This window comes from Bubalus bubalis, chromosome 8 (assembly GCF_019923935.1).
Source record: "Bubalus bubalis isolate 160015118507 breed Murrah chromosome 8, NDDB_SH_1, whole genome shotgun sequence".
Lineage (NCBI taxonomy): Eukaryota > Metazoa > Chordata > Mammalia > Artiodactyla > Bovidae > Bubalus > Bubalus bubalis.
Window position 1 is genome coordinate 96,790,240 of NC_059164.1, and position 23,459 is coordinate 96,813,698.

General features: G+C 38.2%; 1 protein-coding gene across 8 annotated transcripts in view; it reads left to right on the plus strand.

Annotated features, from left to right (window-relative positions):
* EXOC4 (exocyst complex component 4) overlaps positions 1 to 23,459 on the plus strand; it is a 791,044-nt gene that overhangs the window by 350,343 nt on the left and 417,242 nt on the right. For all 8 annotated transcript variants that reach the window (XM_025292062.3, XM_044947183.2, XM_044947184.2 and 5 more), the window contains one exon: positions 5,228 to 5,324. In XM_025292062.3, the coding sequence (XP_025147847.3) occupies positions 5,228 to 5,324 (97 nt within the window). The remainder of the gene's footprint in view (positions 1 to 5,227; positions 5,325 to 23,459) is intronic.

Consider the following 23,459-nt stretch of genomic DNA (forward strand, 5'->3'; position numbering starts at 1 on the left):
GAAGGGGAAGGAGATGCTCTGCCCTTCAACCCCTGTTTTTCTCAGGTTTGAGCAATATGTTCCCCAAGAAAGTTCATGACAACGGCTCCCAGCTTGCTTGATGACCAGAAGGCATGTGAGGAGAGGTGGTAGGTTGTGTTTCTTGTTCAGAATGTTGAAAGCTAAACGTCAGAGGCGAGAGACTCACAGACAATATGGTTCTTTGGCTATGGCCTTTACTTTTGGTTCTGATAGCTTTATTTTCAAGACTGTTTTCACCAGGTTTGTGCTGTTTATTAGTAATTTAGTAAGCTAGATTTCTCCACTGTGAGTCTCAGTGAACTCCGGGAGTTGGTGATGGACAGGGAGACCTGGCATGCTGCGATTCACGGGGTCGCAAAGAGTCGGACACGACTGAGTGACTGATCTGATCTGATCTGAAGCTAGATTTGGACTCGTAGCCTGTAAAGAGGAAATCACATCAAATACAGTGTTGGCGCTTGGTGATGAACCTGGAAAAGTCTACAGAAGTCCTATAGATGAAATTTTGGTTGTCGGAGGAGTGGGGGTGGGGGGGATTTTTCTGTTCTCTTTTTCTTTTCAATTCTGCCCAGTCTTTACTTTTGATTAGTTTAACCCTACTGTGTGAATCAGGAATAGTGTTTATGTAACTAACAGGGATTTAGAGGAACTGAAGCAGGTCGTCTCTTGATGTATTGTCATCATGCCTGTATAGTCCCAGTGAAATCTTCTTCGCACTGACATGTCCAGTGGCTCCAGTGCCTTGTTTTTGGTGTCGCATCTTTATGTGTGTTCCTCATATGATGGTCATCAACAAACGTTGATTAGGCACACCTACCATTTATAACACTTTGGGGATACAGAGAAGATTGCTGATATGTGTTATGTTCTTGGCAGTTTATGAAGGACTTGCACATAATACTTTCTCATCTAATTCTGATAACATACTACTAAGTTAGGGCATTGTTTCTCCTTCATTCATTCAACAAATATATTTTTTGTAGGTACTTTCTGGGATGTTAACATTCCACAAAGGGAAAAGGTGGTATTAGAATCAGAAAACAGATGACGGTGACAAGAGACTCACGTTAAGGTTACATGATCTATTTTACAGAAAGTCACTGCTGGACTTCCATGGAGGTCCAGGGGTTAAGACTCTGCGCTTCCAGTGCAGGGGGTGTGGATTCCATCCCAGGTTGGGGAACTAAGATTCCACATGTCACAGAGTGCTGCCCCCCACCCCCCAGAAAAAGTCACACGGTAATCCAAGTCTATGCCCCGACTAGTAATGCTGAAGAAACTGAACGGTTCTATGACGACCTACAAGACCTTTTAGAACTAACACCCAAAAAAGATGTCTTTTTCATTATAGGGGACTGGAATGCAAAAGTAGGAAGTTAAGAAACACCTGGGGTAACAGGCAAATTTGGTCTTGATGCACTGGGATGACCCAGAGGGATGGTATGGGGAGGGAGGTGGGACGGGTGTTCAGGATGGGGAACATGTGTACACCCGTGGCGGATTCATGTTGATGTATGGCAAAACCAATACAATATTGTAAAGTGATTAGCCTCCAATTAAAATAAATAAATTTATATTAAAAAAAATTCTCCAAGCCAGGCTTCAGCAATACGTGAACCCTGAACTTCCAGATGTTCAAGCTGGTTTTAGAAAAGACAGAGGAACCAGAGATCATATTGCCAACATCCGCTGGATCATCAAAAAAGCAAGAGAGTTCCAGAAAAACATCTATTTCTGCTTTATTGACTATGCCGAAGCCTTTGACTGTGTGGATCACAATAAACTAAAATTCTGAAAGAGATGGGAATACCAGACCACCTGACCTGCCTCTTGAGAGATCTGTATGCAGGTCAGGAAGCAACAGTTAGAACTAGACATGGAACAACAGACGGGTTCCAATTAGGAAAAGGATTATGTCAAGGCTATATATTGTCACCCTGCTTATTTAACTTATATGCAGAGTACATCATGAGAAACGCTGGACTGGAGGAAGCACAAGCTGGAATCAAGATTGCTGGGAGAAATATCAATAACCTCAGATATGCAGATGATACCACCCTTATGGCAGAAAGTGAAGAACTAAGGAGCCTCTTGATGAAAGTGAAAGGAGAGTGAAAAAGTTGGCTTAAAACTCAACATTCAGAAAACTAAGATCATTGCATCTGGTCCCATCACTTCATGGGAAATAGATGGGGAAACAGTGGAAACAGTGGCTGGCTATTTTTTGGGGCTCCAAAATCACTGCAGATGGTGATTGCAGCCATGAAATTAAAAGACGCTTACTCCTTGGAAGGAAAGTTATAACCAACCTAAACAGCATATTCAAAAGCAAAGACATTACTTTGCCAACAAAGGTCCGTCTAGTCAAGGCTATGATTTTTCCAGTGGTCATGTATGGATGTGAGAATTAGACTATAAAGAAATCTGAGTGCCAGAGTATTGATGCTTTTGAACTGTGGTGTTGGAGAAGATTCTTGAGAGTCGCTTGGAGTACAAGGAGATCCAAGCAGTCCATCCTGAGGGAAATCAGTCCTGAGTGTTCATTAGAAGGGCTGATGTTCAAGCTGAAACTCCAGTACTTTGGCCACTTGATGAGAAGAGCTGACTCATTTGAAAAGACCCTGATACTGGGAAAGATTTAGGGCAGGAGGAAAAGGGGACGACAGAGGATGAGATGGTTGGATGGCATCACCGACTCAACAGACATGAGTTTGAGTAAACTCCGGGAGTTGGTGATGGACAGGAAGGCCTGACGTGCTTTGGTCCATGGGGTTGCAAAGAGTTGGACATGACTGAGTGACTGAACTGAAGTGAATGGCCTTGTGGACATCAGGAGAGGGGCATTTGACAGTTTGGGCTATACATCCTGGGCCCTAAAGGAATGGTAGGAGACAAGCAGTCTCCCCATATAGAGCCCACTGTGGGCCGAGGCCTTGAGGTAGTCATCATACAGTGTGTTCAGTGTCCATGAAGATGCTGGTTTGAAGCTGTGTTAATCAGGCCTGTGTGTAATTATTGAGTATCTAAAATCAGAAAGCACCAGAGTTTTTAGAAACCGTTAGAGATCATGCAGTCCACTCATATTTGTCCCTTTAAGATATGCTCATACTCATATTGAGTAGATTAGTGCATTATTTTCTGTAGATTTATTTGTTTCATAGGAAGTCATTTGAATCATTGATGTTGTTCCTAGAGTGCAGAATTAACCTGGTTTCTTCTGCACCTGTGCACATTTCCTTGGTGATTCAATTGTGACTTGGTTTTATGATCTTGAGAAGTATTAATAAAGATATTTTTATTCTGTGGTTTTGTTTTTTTTTTTTTGGTCTGTAACCAAATCATATGAAGTTTGGAGGAGGATTTTTATTATAGGAGTAGTGTTTGTTGTAACGTTGATTCTCTCCTTTTGTTTTACTTTTAACCAAGCAAAATCATTGACTTAGCAGAACACTGATATCTCCAATGCAAATATAATAATGGATTTTTTTCCCAAATGAGAACAAAAAGCTCATGATTTTGAATCAAGAGCTGTACGTGTCATTGTATTTTCTGTATTTCTTAAGAAAAACCATTCTTTGATCCGTTGGTGGAAATAGCTGATTCAAATGGGATTTGTCTAAACTCTGATGCCTCTGGGAAGTCTTGATGATCCACGCTTTAGATTTCTTAAGCTTCACATGTTTTTATCAGTCAATTTCTAAGGTACCTCAGAGACCATTAAAACAGATAATAAATCAGGTGAGGTTTAGTTATGTTTGGTATCATGCAAAGAACTATAATTAAAAAGAAGCTGTTTAATTCAGAAAAAAAGAAATGCAATATTGTATGTGTAGATTGTTAGGGTTTTGAAAAAGTGTATTAAATAGCAGCTACCTTCCCTATCTAGAGTTCTGATACTATTATGAAATAATATATGGAAGCAAATGGAAGGTGAAATACCACTTCCACTTTTGTACTGATAGAAGGCAGACTGAAAGTGTAAGCTAAGTTTGAGAGCAAAATGAGTTTGCTTGCTGAACATCAGAATTAGATGAATTTGCTTGCTTATAGAAGGTGCTGGACCACTTCATCCTTCTCTGACAAGGTAGGGCCTTTTATTTGCTAAACTAAGTGAGACAATGCTGACCTTGTATAGGCATTCTGATTTCTGAAGTGAAATAAGAATGTTGCTAAGCTGTGCATGCCCAGCCTTTTCTTCTGTTTTACCAAAGGAGTTTACTCCCCCAGAGTGAATGAAAGATGGAGAGAGGCCAGAGATTACTTTAACTGAGCTTCATTTTAATGCAAAGAAACAGGAATAGTGATCTGGGGGACATTTCTCCCAGCACTCCTCGATGTACATTTGTCACACTGTAAACTCTGAAGTTAGGGTGTATCTTCAATTAGGGACGTCTTAATGGCTATTAACTGGAAAATAGTCATAATAAGTTGTTTTTGCCTCAGTATGTGTGAGCTGAGTGGTTATTCATCACATCTTAACCCTTCAGTGTTTCAATTAGTGAACCTGTTAAGGAACATATGAGGAAAGAGTATGAATTTTGGTTGGTATAAGAACACCTTCTCTTTAAACCTTCTAATAGCATTAAGAACATAGCAACATTAAACCTTGCAGAATGGGTATCAGCAGTTTGAAGTAAAATACTGGATGTACTCAAATCTTAATAAAGTCTTAAATTTATTTATAAATCGTTTGACCTAGTTTTGTAATTTAAACTATAAAGAACCTTCAATAAGAAAAAGGAAATTCTACGTAATAAGGAAGCATTGTATACTTTAGTTAGCAGGATTTCTTTTTTCTTATTGTTGCTTATAACAGTAGTGTATGTTAAAACTAGTGGGGTTTTAGATTTGATGAAATAGGCTTGGTTGGGTTCACATGGGCCTCTGCTCCAACCTTTGCAGCCTTACCTAGACCAGCCTGAGGGTCCTCCTTCCTTCCTCCGAACTGTGCTGTCAAAGGTTGACACTGAAACAGTAATTCTCACTGTGCTTCCATGTTCTCCAAAGTGAAAAATGCTAATCCGTTGCTTATTTCATGAGGAAGACTGGATCAAGTCATTCAGAATAATTTAGTAAATATTAAAGTCAGCTGTTTTCAAAGTTGATATTCCTTATGATAGTATAACATCCATCAGATAGGCTTTTTTTTTTTTTTTTTCTAAGTTCCTATAAGCTAATCTCTTCTCTTTTGCTTTTTTTCTGTAAGGGGGTCCTGATGACAACTTAATTGAAGGTGGAGGAACAAAATTTGTTTGCAAACCTGGAGCCAGGAACATTACCGTCATATTCCATCCATTATTAAGGTAAGTCAAATCCTATGTACTTACTGAAGATCAATATTTTCATTATTTATGCTGATATACTGAATGCCAGTAGGTCTGTCAGCATTGAAACAAATCATAAAAAGACCTTGTTGCATTTTATAGGGCCTCACAATCAAAGTTTGTCAATAGAAAAATAATGTTAACCCTACTAAGTAGCTACTTAGTCTCCAGAGTAATACTTCATAAATATGTTTATTTGATTTTCTTTCTTTCCTATTTCCTATCCCTCTCCTTGTTACCATCCCTCTCTTTTCCTCCTTAACTGTTTCAGGATTGGCAAAACCCATGGAGAAATCTAACCTGTCACTTGTTTTTGTAAATAGGTTTTTATTGGCACAGTCATGCTTATCCATTTATGTATTTGCCCATGGCTGGGGCACTAGGTACAGAGTTGCATATTTAAAACAGAATCCATATGCCTCACAAAGCTTAAAATATTTTCTTATTGGCCCTTTACGGGAAAAAATTGCAGACCCATGATCTGTCTCACTGATTTAAACTAATGACTCAGATATCCTTTGAGAATGAGCAGTTCTCTGAACAAATACGACTTACGAAAACTGAAAAGCATTATATCAATCAATATGGTTTTAAATATTGAAAGATAAAACTTGATGAGTAGAATGAAATCTATCACAATGCTCAGTTTATTGTGATAATGTGATTTAAGAAAATAAGAATCTGTGATATTTCCATTTAAAAAACTTATAAGAACTTCCCTTGGTGGTTCAGTGATTAAGATTCTGCACTTCCAATACAGTGGTTGCAGGCTAAATCCCTGGTTGGTGAACTAAGATTCCACAATGCTGTGTGAAATATATAGTGTCAATTAATTTATATAATTCATTATATGCTGTGTATGTGTATATATATGTATATATATAGATATATATACATATATATATTAAGTGCAACATTTAGAATTTCTAAATTAATTAACTATCATATATATCAACTGACTTTAGTAATTAGTTTAGGACTTAACGCTTTTCCAATTACAATTGATTTCTACTTAATCAGTGTTCCTAATTGTTAGGAAAATGAGAAGATAGCTTAATCATTATAGGCATCTTCTGACCTAGTTCAAACACCATAATTTACTGCTAAGTATGCTATTACTTCAATAAATGTAATCCTAATATTTACATTTGTTTTTAACAATGGAAGAAATCTTTGGGAAGTTTCATTAGCAATATTGTCACTTTTCAACAGTTTTTTTATTTTTCCCATAAACTTATTTTTTTCTTTTTAAACATGAAGTTAGGAGAATAAAAAGTGTATATACTTACTTCACACTAAGTAATACATTTCTGGTAAAATATTGGTAGGGTTGAATGTATTCCTGACAATTCTTTTTTTTACTATTGTATTTTTGTTGCTTCACTAGAGAGTTGTTTTATAGCTTGATAATACTTTTACCAGTATAACTCACTTGTTTAGTCTCTACTTTCATAAAGTAGTTTAATTGATTATTGATTAGAACTAGGGAGAATTTTGTTGCATAACGCAAATAGTTAATTATTTTTTCTCTGTGTAACTCGTAGTGGAAGTCACAAGACTGTTAAGTGATCTACAAGCTAACTTAATTCCTTCCAAAGCAAATGATCATTATAGACTTTAAATTAGCCTTTGGGTCAGATTTTAACCTTGCTTCTCATGGTTCCATGGGCTTTTGGAACTTCAAATGACTAAGATCTTTTAGTGTTGTTGGTTTTTTGTTTTTTTAATTTTCACTTTTACACTTCAGCATTGGCTGATTACTGAATTTATTGTTCCTTCTAAAGTTTACAAGTTTATGCGAGTTCTCTGGTGGCCTAATAGTGAGGATTATGGGCTTCCACTGCTATGACTCAGGTTCAATTCCTGGTCAGGGAGCTGAGATCTTGCAAGCCCTGCAGTGTAGCCAAAAAAATAAAGAAGTTTAAAAATTTAGTTTTGACAGTGAGAAGAATCAGTGTGCATCATCTTGCTAGTATATTTTACTTTGATAATTATCATAAATCATTTCCCCTGTAGTCATTCACGTATTCATTTTTGTTGTTCAGTCACTAAGTGGTGTCTGATTCTTTGCTACCCTGTGGACTGCAACACACCAGGCTTCCTTGTCCTTCACTATCTCTGGGAATTTGCTCAAATTCATGTCCGTTCAGTTGATCATGCCATCCAATTGTCTCATCCTCTGCTGCCCCCTTCTCTTCTTGCCCTCAGTCTTTCTTAGCATCAGGGTCTTTTCCAGTGAGTGGGCTCTTTGCATCAGGTGACCAAAGTATTGGAGCTTCAGTTTCAGCATCAGTCCTTCCAATGAATATTCAGGGTTGATTTCCTTTAGGATGGACTGGTTTGATCTCTGTGCTTTCCAAGGGACTCTCAAGAGTATTCTCCAGCAGCACAATGCTAAAGCATCAATTCTTTAGCATTCAGCCTTCTTTATGGTCCAACTCTCACGTCCATACATGACTGCTGGAAAAACCATAGCTTGAACTATACAGACCTTTGTAGGCAAACCGATGTCTCTGCTTTTTAATACGCTGTCTAGATTTGCCATAGCTTTTCTTCCAAGGAGCAAGCATCTTAATTTTGGGGCTACAGTCAGTGTCTACAGTGATTTTGGAACCCAATAAAAGAAAATCTGTCAGTTGCTACTTTTTCCCTATCTATTTGCCTCAAAGTGATGCCAGATGTGAAGTGGGACCGAATGCCATATTCTTAGTTTTTGAATATTGAGTTTTAATCCAGCTTTTTCACTCTCCTCTTTTACCCTCATCAAGAGGCTCTTTAGTTCTCTTTGCTCTCTGACATTAGAATGGTATCATCTGGATATCTCAGGTTGTTGATATTTCTCCCTGCAACCTTGATTCCAGCTTGCAAGTCATCTAGCCCGGTATTTAGCATGATGTACACTGCATATAAGTTAAATAACAGGGTGACAGTATACAGCCTTGATGTACTCCTTTCCCAATTTGGACCTAGTCCATTGTTCCATGTCTAGTTCTGTTGCTTTTTGACCTGAATATAGTTTTTGCAGGAGACTCATATTCCCATCACTTTAAGAATTTTCCACAGCTTTTTGTGATCCACACAGTCAAAGGCTTTAGTGCAGTCAATGAAGCAAAAGTAGATGTTTTTATGGAATTCTCTTAGTTTTTCTGTGATCCAGTGGGTGTTGGCAATTTGATCTCTGGTTCCTCTGCCTTTTCTAAATCCAGCTTGAACATCTGGAAGTTCTCAGTTCATATACTGTTGATGCCTAGCTTGAAGGATTTTGACAACTATCTTGCTAGCATGTGAAATGAGGTAATTGTAAAATAGTGTGAACATTCTATGACATTGTCTTTCTTTGGGATTAGAATGAAAACTGACCTTTTCCAATCCTGTGGCCACTACTGAGTTTTCCAAATTTGCTGATATATTGAGCTCAGCACTTTAACAGCATCATCTTTTAGGATCTGAAGTAGCTCGGTTGGAATTCCATCCCTTCCACTAGCTTTGTTTATAGGTTTGAATACTAAGGCCCACTTGACTTCATACTCCAGGGTGTCTGGCTCTAGGTGAGTGATCACACCATGGTGGTTATCTGGGTCGTTAAGACCTTTTTTTGTATAGTTCTGTAGTTCTTGCCACCTCTTCTTAATATCTTCTGCTTCTTTTTGATCCTTGCTGTTTCTGTTCTTTATTTGCCCATGCTTGCATTATTCAGCCTAATAAGACATTGTGTGCAATTAAACCCTGAATGTAGGCTTTTAATGGTGAGAGGTCGTATAATCAGTTTTTCTGCCTGTGGGTCTAAAATGAACAAAAGCATATTGAAATAAAAAGATTTCTAGCTATGCCTAGGTAGATTCTGAGATACTTTGACCAAAATGTAAACCTAAAAAATAATAGGACTTATATCTGCCTCCCACCACCCCCTCCCCCAACCATTCCCACTGAGATATTTGTTATTTTTTGTTTCTCTGGAAACATTTAACCAGAATGGATGAATTCACTCTAATAAACTGATTTTATTTAAAGGCATTGAATTGGGGGAACGGAAGGAAGATACATTAATGTTGAGTGGCATGTTGCCCTTCTTTTAACTAGGTCTGCCATGAATATATTTTTTAAAAAATTTATATTTTTGAGTAATTACATTATGTTAATTATTAACCATCATGTAAATGTTAATAATGTTTAAAGTAAAGTGAAGTCACTCAGTCACGCCAGACTCTGTGTGACCCCATGTACTGCAGCCTGCCAGGCTCCTCTGTCCATGGGACTTTCCCAGCAAGAATACTGGAGTGGGTTGCATTTCCATTACCAAAAAAGTGTGTATTTTATTGAGGTATTAACCACAGTTTGCTATAGAGTAATAAGTTTCAGTTATAATTAATACATAATCTATTTCAGGAACTTTGAAATTACTTTGTGGCTGCTGTTTGGGAGGGGGTTGGGGGAGGGAGTGAGAATTTATTTTTCCCTATCTATTTTTAAAATTTCTTATTATTCTTTATTCTCTAAAAGCAGATTCTATTGTACCTGAGATTTGTTAGTGGGCTTCCCTGCTGGCTCAGTGTTAAATAACCCGCCTACAAATGCAGGAGATGCAGGAGACTTGAGTTTGATTCCTGGGTCCAGAAGATTCCCCTGGAGTAGGAAGTGGCAACCGGCTCCAGTATTCTTGCCTGGGAATTCACATGGACAGAGGAGCCTGGGGTGCTACAGTTCACAGGATCTCAAGAGTTGGACATGACTTAGTGACTAAGCAACAAGGACAAGGTTTGTTAGTACAATTTTTTCTTATAGCAAAAAAAATGGGTGAAGATAGAGTTATTACTTGAAGAACTAACTGACTGCAGCCATCTAACTGAAGTATTTAGAAAACAGTCTAAAGCTTTACCTCTCCGCTGCTGCTGCTAAGTCGCTTCAGTCGTGTCCGACTCTGTGCGACCCCATAGATGGCAGCCCACCAGGCTCCCCCGTCCCTGGGATTCTCCAGGTAAGAACACTGGAGTGGGGTGCCATTGCCTCTCTGCTGCATGCATTTATTATTGCATGCATTCTGGAATAATTAGGCACATTAGTGTGGCTTGTTACTAATGTGTCTATAATGAAAACAAAACCATGCATTTGACTTTTGTATTCACCATCTCATCTCTGTGTATAAGTTTTTGGTTTTAAAGGTGGAATCATCAAAGAAAGGTGGTGGGTTTTAATGTCAGTGCATCATCATTTGAGAAACAGAAATTCCAAGTGTTTAGAGCCAGTCAGACATGAGAACTCAGGAGTTCAAAGAAGTCTTCTCATTGTGTCCTCACATAGCCCCTTCCCCTTCTAACTAGGGCCCTAGTCCTGTTGTATTAGGGGCTCACCCTTATGAAATCATCTTTTCTTATTTATCTACTGCAGAGAATATACATTAAATTTTGCAGTTAGAAGAAATTTGGGGACTTAATTTATTAACTGATTTATTTGGTCATTCTTTAAGCACTAAAGCCATTGTTTCAATGGAAAGGAGATTTGTATACTGCATGGTAGAGAAGACAGACCAATAAAAGTGGGTGTGGGGGAGCGGGTATGAGTGACCACTTTGTAGTCTTTGATATTTGTCAAATCATTGTGTGTCTTCGTTTTTCATATCTTTAAAATAGAGGAGTTGGTTGGTCTGAATTTTGTTTTCTATCTTCCAAGTTTTGCAATTTTGTGATTGGGAGATGCTTTTTACAATATTTAGGTACTCCAACGGCCTGACATTTAAAATCTGAAAAGTCCAAATGACAATGCATTGTTTCTTTTGCTTATTTGCTTTAACTAGCCTTTAAAAGCCATTTGGCTCTTTAGGATAATGAGCACTTTGCATTTATGAAGTACCTTTCTTATGAGATGGTTGCAAGAACAGATGTTTGTAGTCTTGGGGTGACTTGGCAGATGTAAGAGGCTCGAGACATAGTGGATGATGATGGTATTTAAAGTTGCAAAAATGTCACTGATGCTTCCTCTGTCGAACACAACTGGAATACTCAGTATCTGGGCTGTGAGCATTTTTCACTATTTTTAGCCACATTTCATTAAATCAGGCAGCAATTAAACACTTCCTGGGTTGAACCAAAAATATTTATTAGTCAGTAAGGAGTAAGCTGGCATTTAGGTCAGTTAGGGGGATCCAACTTTTATGGCCACATGGGTTTTGCTTATAGTGTCTCTCTGGTTTTCTGTGTGCCTTTTTTTGGGCAAACAACAGTAGGAATGACAGGTAATTGTAATCATACCATCCAATCATTCTTGTCCATAATTATGGAGAAGAATAGCTTCTAAAAGTTAATCATGTCAGATGTATGATAGAAGCTGCCAGTTAGCAGCTGTGTAGGGAACTGTTTCATAGCTTCAGAGAATGGCTATTAGTAAAAACTATTTTCAAAGACTTCATGTTACTGCAGTTTGAATATGCAGAAAGCCCTCTTTTTATGGGTGAAGCCATTAACATTCATCTGTTTGATACAGTACCAGTCCTCTGTCCCTCCTAACACTTACGTTTCCTGAAATGGAAAATAAATCTCTGATACTGGTCAATGTTGACAATACTATCCAAAGATAGTAAGCAAATGCTATTATGCCATTAGCCTATCAAGATGCTCAGTTCAGTTCACTCGCTCAGTTGTGTCCAACTCTTTGCAACCCCATGGACTGCACCACACAAGGCTTCCCTGTCCATTGCCAACTCCTGGGGCTTGCTCAAACTCATAGCCATCGAGTCGGTGATGCCATCCAACCATCTCATCCTCTGTTGTCTCCTTCTCCTCCCGCCTTCAATCTTTCCTAGTAACAGGGTCTTTTCTAGTAGGTCGGTTCTTTGAATCAGGTGGCCAAAGTATTGGAGCTTCAGCTTCAGCATCAGTCCTTCCAATGAGTGTGCAGGACTGATGTCTTTGAGGATTTACTGCTTTGATCTCCTTGCTGTCCAAGGGACTCTCAAGAGTCTTCTCCAACACCACAGTTCAAAAACATCAATTCTTTGGCACTCAGCTTCATTTATGGTCAAACTCTCACATCCATATATTACTACTGAAAAACCATAGCTTTGACTAGACGGACCTTTGTCAGTATTCTCTCTGCTTTTTAATATGCTGTCTAGGTTTCTTCCAAGGAGCAAGCGTCTTTTAATTTCATGGCTGCAGTCACCATCTGCAGTGATTATGAAGGAGTTATTCTGTGTAACTTTCCATATATGAGAGTTTTTAAATAGTTGTGGCTGAACTATACATTGTTGTTTTCTCTTGAAGAGGTAGTATGGTTCTGTGGGCAGCTTTGCAGAAGTTTTGTAGGTTTTTTTGTGTGTTAGTTTTGTAATAAGCTTTGCCAACAAATCTAAGTTTTTTATAGAGAATAATTTGGGAGTAATCACTTAAAAATTATGAATTATGCAGATTATTGGTCTAAACCTGCTCTAGCTCAAAAGGTCTTTTCAACCTCTTCTGGTACTGACTTGCTTATAAGTGATTTAATTTGGTAAGGCTGTTTTATATCTTCAGAACTCCAAGTCTGCTTTCCTATAACATCCTGGATTTTTGCCTTTTGTAATCTCTCTCCCAAACATTTTCCCAACATTACTTCCATAGTAAAGGGAGTAGTGGTTCACATGTATCTTCTGTGTGAATGGGATACCCAGTAAATATTTGTTTAAAGAATTAATAGGTAACTTATAGGAGTGCTTAGAAATTATTTGTTGATTTGAGGTGAATTTTTTTATTAAATACGAATAAAAATATAAAGGGAAATGTTTTAGTAATGATATTGAAATAGATCAATCTTTCTTTTGTACCTAAAAATCGTGTGTATATTTCATACATATGTGTATTAAATATATATGTATATATACGTGTGTGTCTGTGTATTAAATACATATGTGTATATATATGTGTGTCTGTGTGTATATATATATATATATATACACACACATATATATTTTAACATTGTTTTATCTCTATTGTAACTATAGAGTGTTTGTTAAAGGCTAAAATATCACAAAGTTAAAGTGAATTGGGAAATTTATTTTTTTAATATCATTGATCCTAAACTACTAATCTTTTAGACTCATGTTTAATGGTTATATAATAGAAGCAGATCCTTTTTCTTTCACCTTTTCTTTCTTATTACTATATTGAAAGGTTATGGTTGCATTAAACAACTTTTTCCTTATTCTTTCATGAATTATGGAAACCCTTTTCAAGATTATAAAGCCTTTTCTAATAGAAGCAACCTTGCTTTAAAAGCTTTCTTATGTAGCTTCTGATTCTGTTAGGTTGTTTTCGTTGTTGTTATTTTTTACTTTATTTACAAGGGTACCATAGCCCCTGGACTCTTTCTTTATACTAGATCGATAGTTACGTAGATACGTCGTGAGAGTGTGTGTGTGATTATTAGAGTAAGTGTGAATGTCTTAAACAGAAGTCATCCTTCTGTATTTCTTTCTCAATGTTTTTGTCTTGGAGAAATGCACAAAGCTTGGCCCACCATGTCAGTTTGATGTGTGCATTGGCATTTGGCAGAATATTATTCTGAGTCTTCACAGGTATATGATATTTTTATACAGATAACATGTTTGTTCTTAATGAGCTAAAGCTTATATAGACATTTTGAAAGATGCTGGTTATTAGACAGTCTAGCAAATAACATTGTAGATCATACATTATTCATGCATGGGAGGAAATGTGGCTACCCTGTTGCATTTTTATGAAACACAATGTTTTTTTTCCCCTGTCCTCAGAATTATGAAAAATATTGCTGCCTTTTCAGAGTGTCTGACCTGTGAAGGCCTGTGAAACACTTGAGTTGCGGTATATTTAGATTTCAAACCCCACATTTGAGTCACTGCTTTTGAAATTATGTAATATTATTTATATATATCGTATTTTTGAACTTATATAATAAATGTTAAATGCTTTTAATCTTCAAACTAAGTAACCTTTGGAGATTATAAAAAAGTCTTTTTGAAGCTTTTTTTAAGTTTTGTATTTTCAAAATATGATAATGGTATATGGTTGAACACTGATTGCAACTAACTAGCAATTTTGTATTAATGGAGTGAATTGGTGAGTCAGTCAAGTTCCAGTCCACATGTCAGTTCGCAATTCAGCAACAATGTCAAGAGAGGTCAGACAGGCCAGTCTAGTTAGCAGAAAAGTGTTGACTGGTCCTTATGAGAAACAGCAGGAAAAATAAAAAATGTTAGTGAAAAACAGGAGTTGCTACCTGATTTCAAATATATAAAATGCCACTTAAAAGAAATAAAGCAGTTTTGTGTTTTGTTGTTTCATAAATCTGGAGTGGAACTAGTTGGTTGGATGTGTAAGATTTGACTCTACATAGTGAGAATGAATGAATGAATGCTTTTTTCTAATGAATAAAGCAGTTCAAAAATAGGAAAATTTTCCTTGGAAGACAGTATCCTTCCTAGAGATGCTTAATCAAAAGATGAATTCCAGGTGCAGTTAACAAGGTGCTGAGTTGAGAGATCTACATTCTTTAAGTCTGTGATTGGAAGTCTTTCTAATATACTGTGCAGCTTCAGAACTCCGGTTGGAAGTGTTTATTCCAGTCTTACTCATTCGGGTTAATTTTTATACTTCAGTTTAGTGCTTATGATTATCATTGACCAAGTGAAGGTGTTACAGTTGACCAGGTCTGACTGGTCAAAGTCATTACAGCTTTGACTTTCTTCTTTCCAAAAAGGATAAGAGAGAAACTCAGATCCTGGCTGTACAGAGAGCAATTATTAGAGGAACTGCACCCTTCTCGGCAATGGAGTTCCTTTTACTCTCTTTTTTTTTCCTTCTCTGCTCCTGTTTTTGTACTTTTCTATCCCCCCGCCCCCCCACCCTGTGCCAGTAACTGGTTTGTGTGTTATAAGTTAACCCTTTCGGGGACTTGTAAGACAAAATGAAAGCACCTTTGTTTCTGCTGTAAAGCTAATATGGAACTAAAACTGTGTTTTCAGATAAACCTAAAATCATCATGACTGCTGCCATGATTTTGACTTTAAGCTGATAGTTTAGTTGCAGATTTTCTTACTATCAATGAAGTTTTCTAATGATCAATTAACATTATTGGAAGCTTACATATACGAGACAGTAGAGGAGGTTCTTTCCAGTGCAAAATGTTTACCTAAATTGTGTGTTGCTTTTTATGTATTCTGGACATGTATTTGTCTTGGACTGCGGTAGCCAAAATATGCTTATTCAGCATTCAGTGAAATACGTTTCCTTCCAGCCAGAAGCCCATTTACATCTGATTTTGAGACCTAAATTGATAATATAAGTTGGTATCAAAAATAGCATATGAATATCTAGAGGGAAAACATGGTCTCTCCCTTTAATAACTTATATTCCTTCAGGTGTTGACTATACACACTGTTTCTCTGTGTCATTTGGAAGATTATTTTACCATTTCCCCTTGCCTCTTTGAAAATGCAGGCCCCAGGCTCGCTCATTTAGTCTCTATTGCTGTTTCGCATACTTTGTCATTAGCAACTGTCTTACTTTCAGTAATTGTCATTTGAAAATTTAATCATTAATACTGCCTACTATTTTTTTTTAAATATGTTGTACAGGAAGTTAAATATATTCCATTCTGTGGCCAAGAAACCCTTTTAATTTTCCTTTTGTAGTAAAAAATAAAAAGCAACCTCCAGCTAGGCATGTGTTTTTTGATTTTGTTACTTAATAAATGAGAAAGGAGGGTTCCTTGATTCAAGCAAGAGAAGCAACAACAACCAGATTTTAAAAAGATTGAATTTTTAATTACCTCAATTTCATGTTTTGAGTAAGAGCGGGGGTTTTGAACTTGGAAACGCTGGGTGTGTGCCTTCTTTTTGTGATTGAAATAGAGACTCGAGTCTCTGATGTCCTTAAGTAGTTTTCAGCACTTGTGGGAGAATGCTAATGATTTGGTGATTGTTATCATTAAGCTCAATGAGCATTCTTTTTTAAAATAATTTTGTTTATTTATTTATGCCTGTGCTGGGTCTTCATTGTTGGAGGCAGGCTTTCTCTGCTTACAGCAAGCGGGGTCTGCTTTTACTGTGGTGCACAGGCTTCTCATGGCGGTGGCTTCTTTTGCTGTGGAGCACAGGCTCTGGGTGCACGGGCTTCAGTAGCTGCTGCATATGTAGCTGCTCAGTAGTTGTGACTTGTGGGTTTAGTTGCTCCATGGCATGTGGAATCTTCCAGGACCAAGGATCGAAACCCATGTCCCATTCACTGGCAGGCGGATTTCCATCTGCTGCGCCACCAGGAGCATTCTCAATGAGCATTCTTTAGAGCCTATTCTTGTAAGCTACCACACTGTGCTGCTGCTGCTGCTAAGTCGCTTCAGTTGTGTCCGACTCTGTGCAACCCCATAGACGGCAGCCCACCAGGCTCCCCCATCCCTGGGATTCTCCAGGCACAAATAGGTACAAAAGTATTTAATGCATAGCAGGAAGAAAAAAGTGTAATGCTAGAAGGTTTCTAGGATATTGCTCTTAGTGAAAGAATACTCAAGTATTTTACATTGTTGGACTCTGAAAGTAACAGCTGCTCAGTCCAGTCCCAACTCCTCATGACAGGATTTCCCAGGCAAAATACTGCACTGGGTTGTTGCCATTTCCTTCTCCAGGGCATCTTGCTGACCCTGGGATAGAACCCAGGTCTTCTGCATTGCAGACAAAAATCCTTTACCCTCTGAGCCACCAGGGAAGTAGTTGGACCCTGTGAGTTCAAAATCTGTAAATATTTTGCAAGCTAATTTCTTTTTAAATTTTTATTGGAATATGACATACATCATTGTGTCCCAATCCTTACAATATTTGTGTATTCATATATTTCTATGAATTTTTACATATATACAAATATATATATATATATATATTCACATGTAACCACAACCCAGGTCAATATATGAAACGTTGATCTAGATCATTTTTTGTGTCCCAGAAAACTTCCTATTGACAGTTGACATCCATCCCTGAGAGGTACTTGTTCTTATTTTTTTGGCTGTGGGTAGATAGGTTTTGCCTGTGCTTGAACTTTATCTAAATGGAATACTGTAAGAAGTCCTCTTTGGTGTAACATCGTGTCAGTTACCATGTTGTTGGAAGCAGTAGCAGTACTTGGTTCCTTTATGTCAGTCATTGTATCAGTTTATAGTGATAAAATGTGTAGTTATAAACACAAAATTTGCAATTGGTAGTTATAAAAGCAATATTTAATTATTGTTTGGGAATAAATGAGAACTTTTTAGAGTTCTGTGGGCCTAAGGACTGCTTACCAATTTAAACTGCTTCAAAGCAAGTTTTCAAGAAATCTTTTGATTTCCTATCTTGTGGGACCAAAGGGCCAGTTGAACATGTAAGAGATCTGGTGGGGCTGGGGTGGGGTTGGAGGGGAGGGATGGTGGTGAATGCTGAGGGGTGGTCCAGGTAGGTGGTGATATGGGGTGCCCAGAAGCAAGACTATATAGATAATGAATATATACTGTGCCCTACAGCCTGGGAAATAAAAGTGAAAGCCAGGGAAGATAAAACTAATTGACTCTGTATTTCCTAAACTATGGGATTTATGAATCAATGACAAAGATAATTGGAACCAACATCATTTACCAGTTTTAATACAGAATAAGAATTTCAACACTAAGAAAAGTGAGAATCATATGACTTCATAATTAAGAATTATGGTTTTCAAAGAAAGACAGTTGGCACCTTAAGTCAACATTCTCAGGAAAAAGTATTAATATGTAGAAATATCAAAGGAAGCAGCGAGCCAGCCCAGGCCCAGCCAAGAGGCTCTACTGTAGTGAGGATGTAAATCGTGTGATTCTGGCCCGTAACAGACAGTAAAAGTGCTCTGAGTAAATGAGCAAATGAGTGGTTGGTAAGTGGATGGGCAGGTTGTAAAAACACAAAATAAAACTTGATGGATATAGTAGGCATGCTGCTAAGTCGCTTCAGTCGTGTCCGACTCTGCGACCCCATAGATGGCAGCCACCAGGCTCCCCTGTCCCTAGGATTCTCCAGGCAGGAACACTGGAGTGGGTTGCCATGTCCTTCTCCAATGCATGAAAGTGAAAAGTGAAAGTGAAGTCGCTCAGTCGTGTCCAACTCTTCGCGACCCCATGGACTGTAGCCCAGCAGGCTTCTCCATCCACGGGATTTTCCAGGCAAGAGTACTGGAGTGGGGTGCCATTGCCTTCTCCATAGTAGGTATAGTAGACGCATAGTAGGTCTTGGAATCTTTCATTTTAGTTCTTGCATATTAAAAAGATACATGTTTTTAAACTCATTACACTGTCTTGGGCTTAGTTAATTGCTGTCATCCACTGCCATCAGGTTAGCTACCTGGCTACCAGAATATAGTATGTTCTGTCCAGTCTCATTTGTCATGGCCACTTTGTTTTCTGAGTTGTAATCCATCTGCAGTCTCTCCGGTGGCTACTAGCATTCCCTGTCAGCCGTGATGCCTGCCGCCCATAGTCAGCTCTCTTTCTTTGCCCAGTGTGTTTGGGGCCCTGGCATCAGCAAAACCACCAATATCTCATTTGCATATTTTATTTTATTTTTTTTCAATATCAGAGTGGAAATAAGAATAGCAAAGAAAATTGTATGAAAAGAGGTGACTCAATCCATTCTTGAAAATGAAATTAGAAATGCTGAGAGAGTTGGTAGAGGTGCATCAATGCTCAAAAATGCATCTATGTGAATCTACACTTCTTTCTTATTTTGAAGCTTTCAAGCAAATTGAAATGAGGATTTCACTGAAGAATAAAAAGGACTCTGCATCCTTCTCTAAAAGTTGGAAGCCCTCTGCTTTATAAGCCTTAATTCATTACATTTTCTCTTTTACATGTTTTTTGATTGGCAGGCTATTTTTTCAAGATTCAGCTCTGACATTCAATAGGAGTTGAGTGTACTTAAAATAAACTGAATTTTCAAGGGAAATCCTTCTATTTAGTCATATTTTTCTGTTAATGACTTTTTGCTCATTTGTTTCCTTTTCTCCAGCAAACAGTTACTGAAGGATTACTGTGTGCCAGACATTGTCCTTACCTTTTTTCCTTATTAAAGCATCCTGGTAATTTTAGAATAAGAAGATCCGTGAGAAAAAAGTCTGTTATCCCTCCCACCAGTGCTGAAATTCCTTAATTTTTCTTCTTTACTCTTAGGCATTTATTTGTCATAGAGGCACACTTCTTTGTGTGGCCTTGTCTTTTTCAGAGGCAGTTCTCCTCTAGTCTTAATTCCATTTCCCTCCATGCCCTGTGGGATCTTGTTCTTTCTGTTAGATTCTCTCTCCCCACTGTCCTCAGTCTTTTCCTCTCTACTGGCTCCTTCCCCAGGACCTATGAATATTTTTAATCTCTCCCATTTTATAAAAATCTCTTAATCCTGCATTTCATCCTCAGCTCTCCAGCCTATCACTTGAGTTTCTCTTTTCTTTTCTCGTAATCTGTTCAAGTGTAGCCTGTGCTCCCCATTTCCTTCCCCCTCCCATTCATTTGCACACTTCTGACCAGTCACTGTCTCACTGCCAAAGCTCAAGGGTGTGTTTCAGCCTTGTCTTAACTGACTTCATAAATATTTTATACAACTGATGCTGCTTTTGTATTTCAGCCTTTTCCTTCTTTGCTTTTCCGTCACCACTATCTCTGACCTCCTGTTCCTCTTCATACCATTTGTCCTCAGACTCGTGAACATTCCCTTTTCTCTACCCACTCACTCAACACAAATTCTCCACGGAGCCTTCCTTGACTCTTTTCTGCTTCCTTTGCCATTATTGTATCCATTCAGTATTTTTAGCTATAAATTTCAAAATGGTAGCTCCAAACTGAACTCTCTCCAAAGGTCCAGGTCTAAACCTAAATAATAATGATCTGTTGAAATTTTCCATCCCCAACCTCCAGTCCCCTACACATACCTGCATCCTCGCCCAAATCATCTTCTGCTTCTCATCTTCCTTTATTGCCTCTCCGATGATGCCTCCAGCTCTTCAGTGATCCAGATACCACCACCCCCAAATATCTTGGGGTCCCTCTAGAAAACTCGTGTCCCCCTTACCTGATTCATGCACTGTCATTCATTTTTGTCCATCCTGCTTTGCAATTATGTCTCAAATCCATTTTCTCCTTCCTATACCTGTTGCCATTGCTTTACTCTCTTCTCTTTGTAATTGGTTTCCACTCTAAACCTAAACTTCTCTATCTTCTGTACCTCTGCCAGAATGATCATGTTGCTTCCCTCATCTTTGTAATTTTGTATTGTCTACTATTCAAGTCGGAATGCCTTTTTGTAGCACATAAGGCCTTCTCTGACCTCATCCACATAGCTCTTGGGCTTCTTGGTGGCTCAGACAGTAAAGAATCCTCCTGCAGTGCAGGAGACCTGGGTTTGATCCCTCGGGCAGGATGATCCCCTGGAGAAGGAAATGGCCACCCACTCCAGTAGTCTTGCCTGGAGAATCCCATGCATGGAGGAGCCTGGCAGGCTACAGTCCATGGGGTCACACAGAGTTGGACATGACTGCTCTACTAAGCAAAAGCACAGCACACAGCTCTTGTGCTCACCTTTTATGCTCTGGACCCTCACTGGTCCTTTCCCTTTCTTAGCTCTGCCAAGCTTGCCCATAGTTATTTATTTCTACCTAAATCAAAATCACCCATGCCAACCTTCTCATTTTCATTATCTGGTATACACTTGATCCTTCCAAATTCAGTCCTGTCTCATCTTCTCTCTCAGCTTTTATCTGGTCTTACACTCACCCACTCTTGTAAGATGTAAGTTAAATTTCCTTTTGAATTATTTGAAATATTTTTTGTGTGAATTTTTAATATTATTTTGCTTTAGACATCTTCATTATAGCACTTAACACATCATCTCGAGGTGGCTCAGGGCAGGACACAGTCTTATTTTGAGATTAATGTACACATAACCCAGTGAAAATGTTAGAAAAATGGCCATCATCTCAGGGGAAAATGGTAACATCTGCAATTACTGGTGAAGTTTAGAAAAAGGAGAAGAATAGGGATGAGGAAGGAATTGGATTCTATTCAGACTTAAGACCTTGACTTGGATATCTGTTTGATTTCCAAATAGATAAATAAGTTAATTAGATAATTTAATTAGGTAAATTAGATAAATTAATTAGGTAAATTTAATTTAGATAAATTAAAAAATTTCCAAACGTGTTTGGTGGTAACATTATTTAAGGAGAAATTATTTAGGTCATTGTAGAGATGAGGATGAAGCAAAGTGAGAAAATCACCCATTTTGTGCTCTTTAGCGCTTATGCTTGCTGACAGGCTGCCTGTGTTTGATATAAAGCGATTGTCTGTAAAACTTCCTAAGGTAGACCGTTAATTTCCCATGACAGCACATAAAGCGCCTCCCCTCCTCTCTGCCCAAACCCAAGCGCACACACCAGAGGTACCTCTTGTGTGAGACATTTGTTTAATGTCGCCTGTCAGAAAAGGTGGAACAACAAGTCACTCAGGTTTGAAGTTTGCAAACATCCTTCCACCTTACTGAACATCACAAAGGCTGTCAAAATTTTTATTTCCCCATATTTTCTCTTCTCTGTAGGAGAAAAACCATTACAGATGTAAATGTTAGGAGCATTTTGTCATAGGCTTTGGAGAGTCTGTAGGAAGTGTTATTGAGAGTTGGATTGGGGAGAGGAAGAAAGCCTCTGCTGATATATTGAAATCTTTCTAGCAATTTAAGTAAACTGCACTGCTGGGAACTAGATATTTTTACTTCCAAATATTAGTTATATCTCATTACCTTTGTTCTACTTTCTCTGAAAAATAGGCCTTGATATTTCTAAATATTCATTTTATGTTTCCGTTTAATTTCTTCTCAGTCTTGTAGAGTCTTTACCAAATCCATTCTTGTGTTAAGCATCCCCTAGGGATTTACCTGGGAGTGGGATGAAATACATTTATATGTGCTACACTTACTTCAGATAGTTTTTGGTGGATAGTTAATAACTACTGAGAAAGAAACCAGTCACTCTTTTAAATATAATTAGCAATGCCAGCCTTCAAGAAGTTTGCATTTGGCTGTGATGAAGCCTGTGGCATGCCCTCTGCAAAGATAAGAAGGGGAAGATGGGTGTATTTCTAATGCAATCAGGAAGCCCCTCTGTAATTTAAATATATTATCATATCCTGAGAAAGCTGGTGTTTGAATGTCCTAAGATAACTCAGAGTTTCTCCCTGACAAACATGATTGAATTACTTGAGGGAATGCAGCAGGTGTAGCCCTCAGTGGATCAATGCTGTCTGTGTTCATTATCACAGCAAACTCCAGGAAAACTGTAACTGAAGTCAGAAGGCGTCAGTTTATTGATGCCGTCTTAGTGATTTTGCTTGCGCTGCTCACATCCAATTTGCCACCAAAAGTTTGATGCCATGCAAACACTGCATTTCTGGAACACCAATATTGTTTCCTGCTTGTACCCAGAAGGAGGGATGAGTCTCCATCTTGGCTGCTTGTGTTTCAGTTTATATATAAAAGACTAAACAATAGTTTCAAGACATTTGGAATTCTAGGAATGTTAGAGTAATGTGGGATGGAATTGTCATCAAAGTGTGCACTCCGGGTATCACTTTTGCAGTCCGCTTGTAAAGGTCTCAAGTGAATTATAATAAAAATAACTAACATTATTGAGTCCTAGTGGTATACTCAGCTGTGTTTTAAACATTTTAAGGTGTATGTCTAATTCGTTTTTCACCACACCTCTGTGGTAGGGGTTATGAGTATCCTTATTTTATAGGTAAAGAACCTGAGGCCTAGAGAGTTGAAGTGGCTTGACCAAGATCACTCTGTTGAAAATGGAAGGGCCAGGGTTCAAGCCTAGGCAAAGGTACCCCAAAGCCCAAAACCTTTATGTTATTGTTGTTCAGTCACTAAGTCACGCGTGACTCTTTGTGACCCCATGGACTACAGCATTGCAGGCTTCCCTGTCCTTCATCATCTCCCAGAGTTTGCTCCAGCTCATCTCCATTGAGTCAGTGATGCCATCCAACCCTTCTAATGGGAGGTTTCTCAGGCTCTAAGACTCTTCTACAGAAGTGGTTCATAAACAGAATTCCCTTACTGGGTTAAAATAA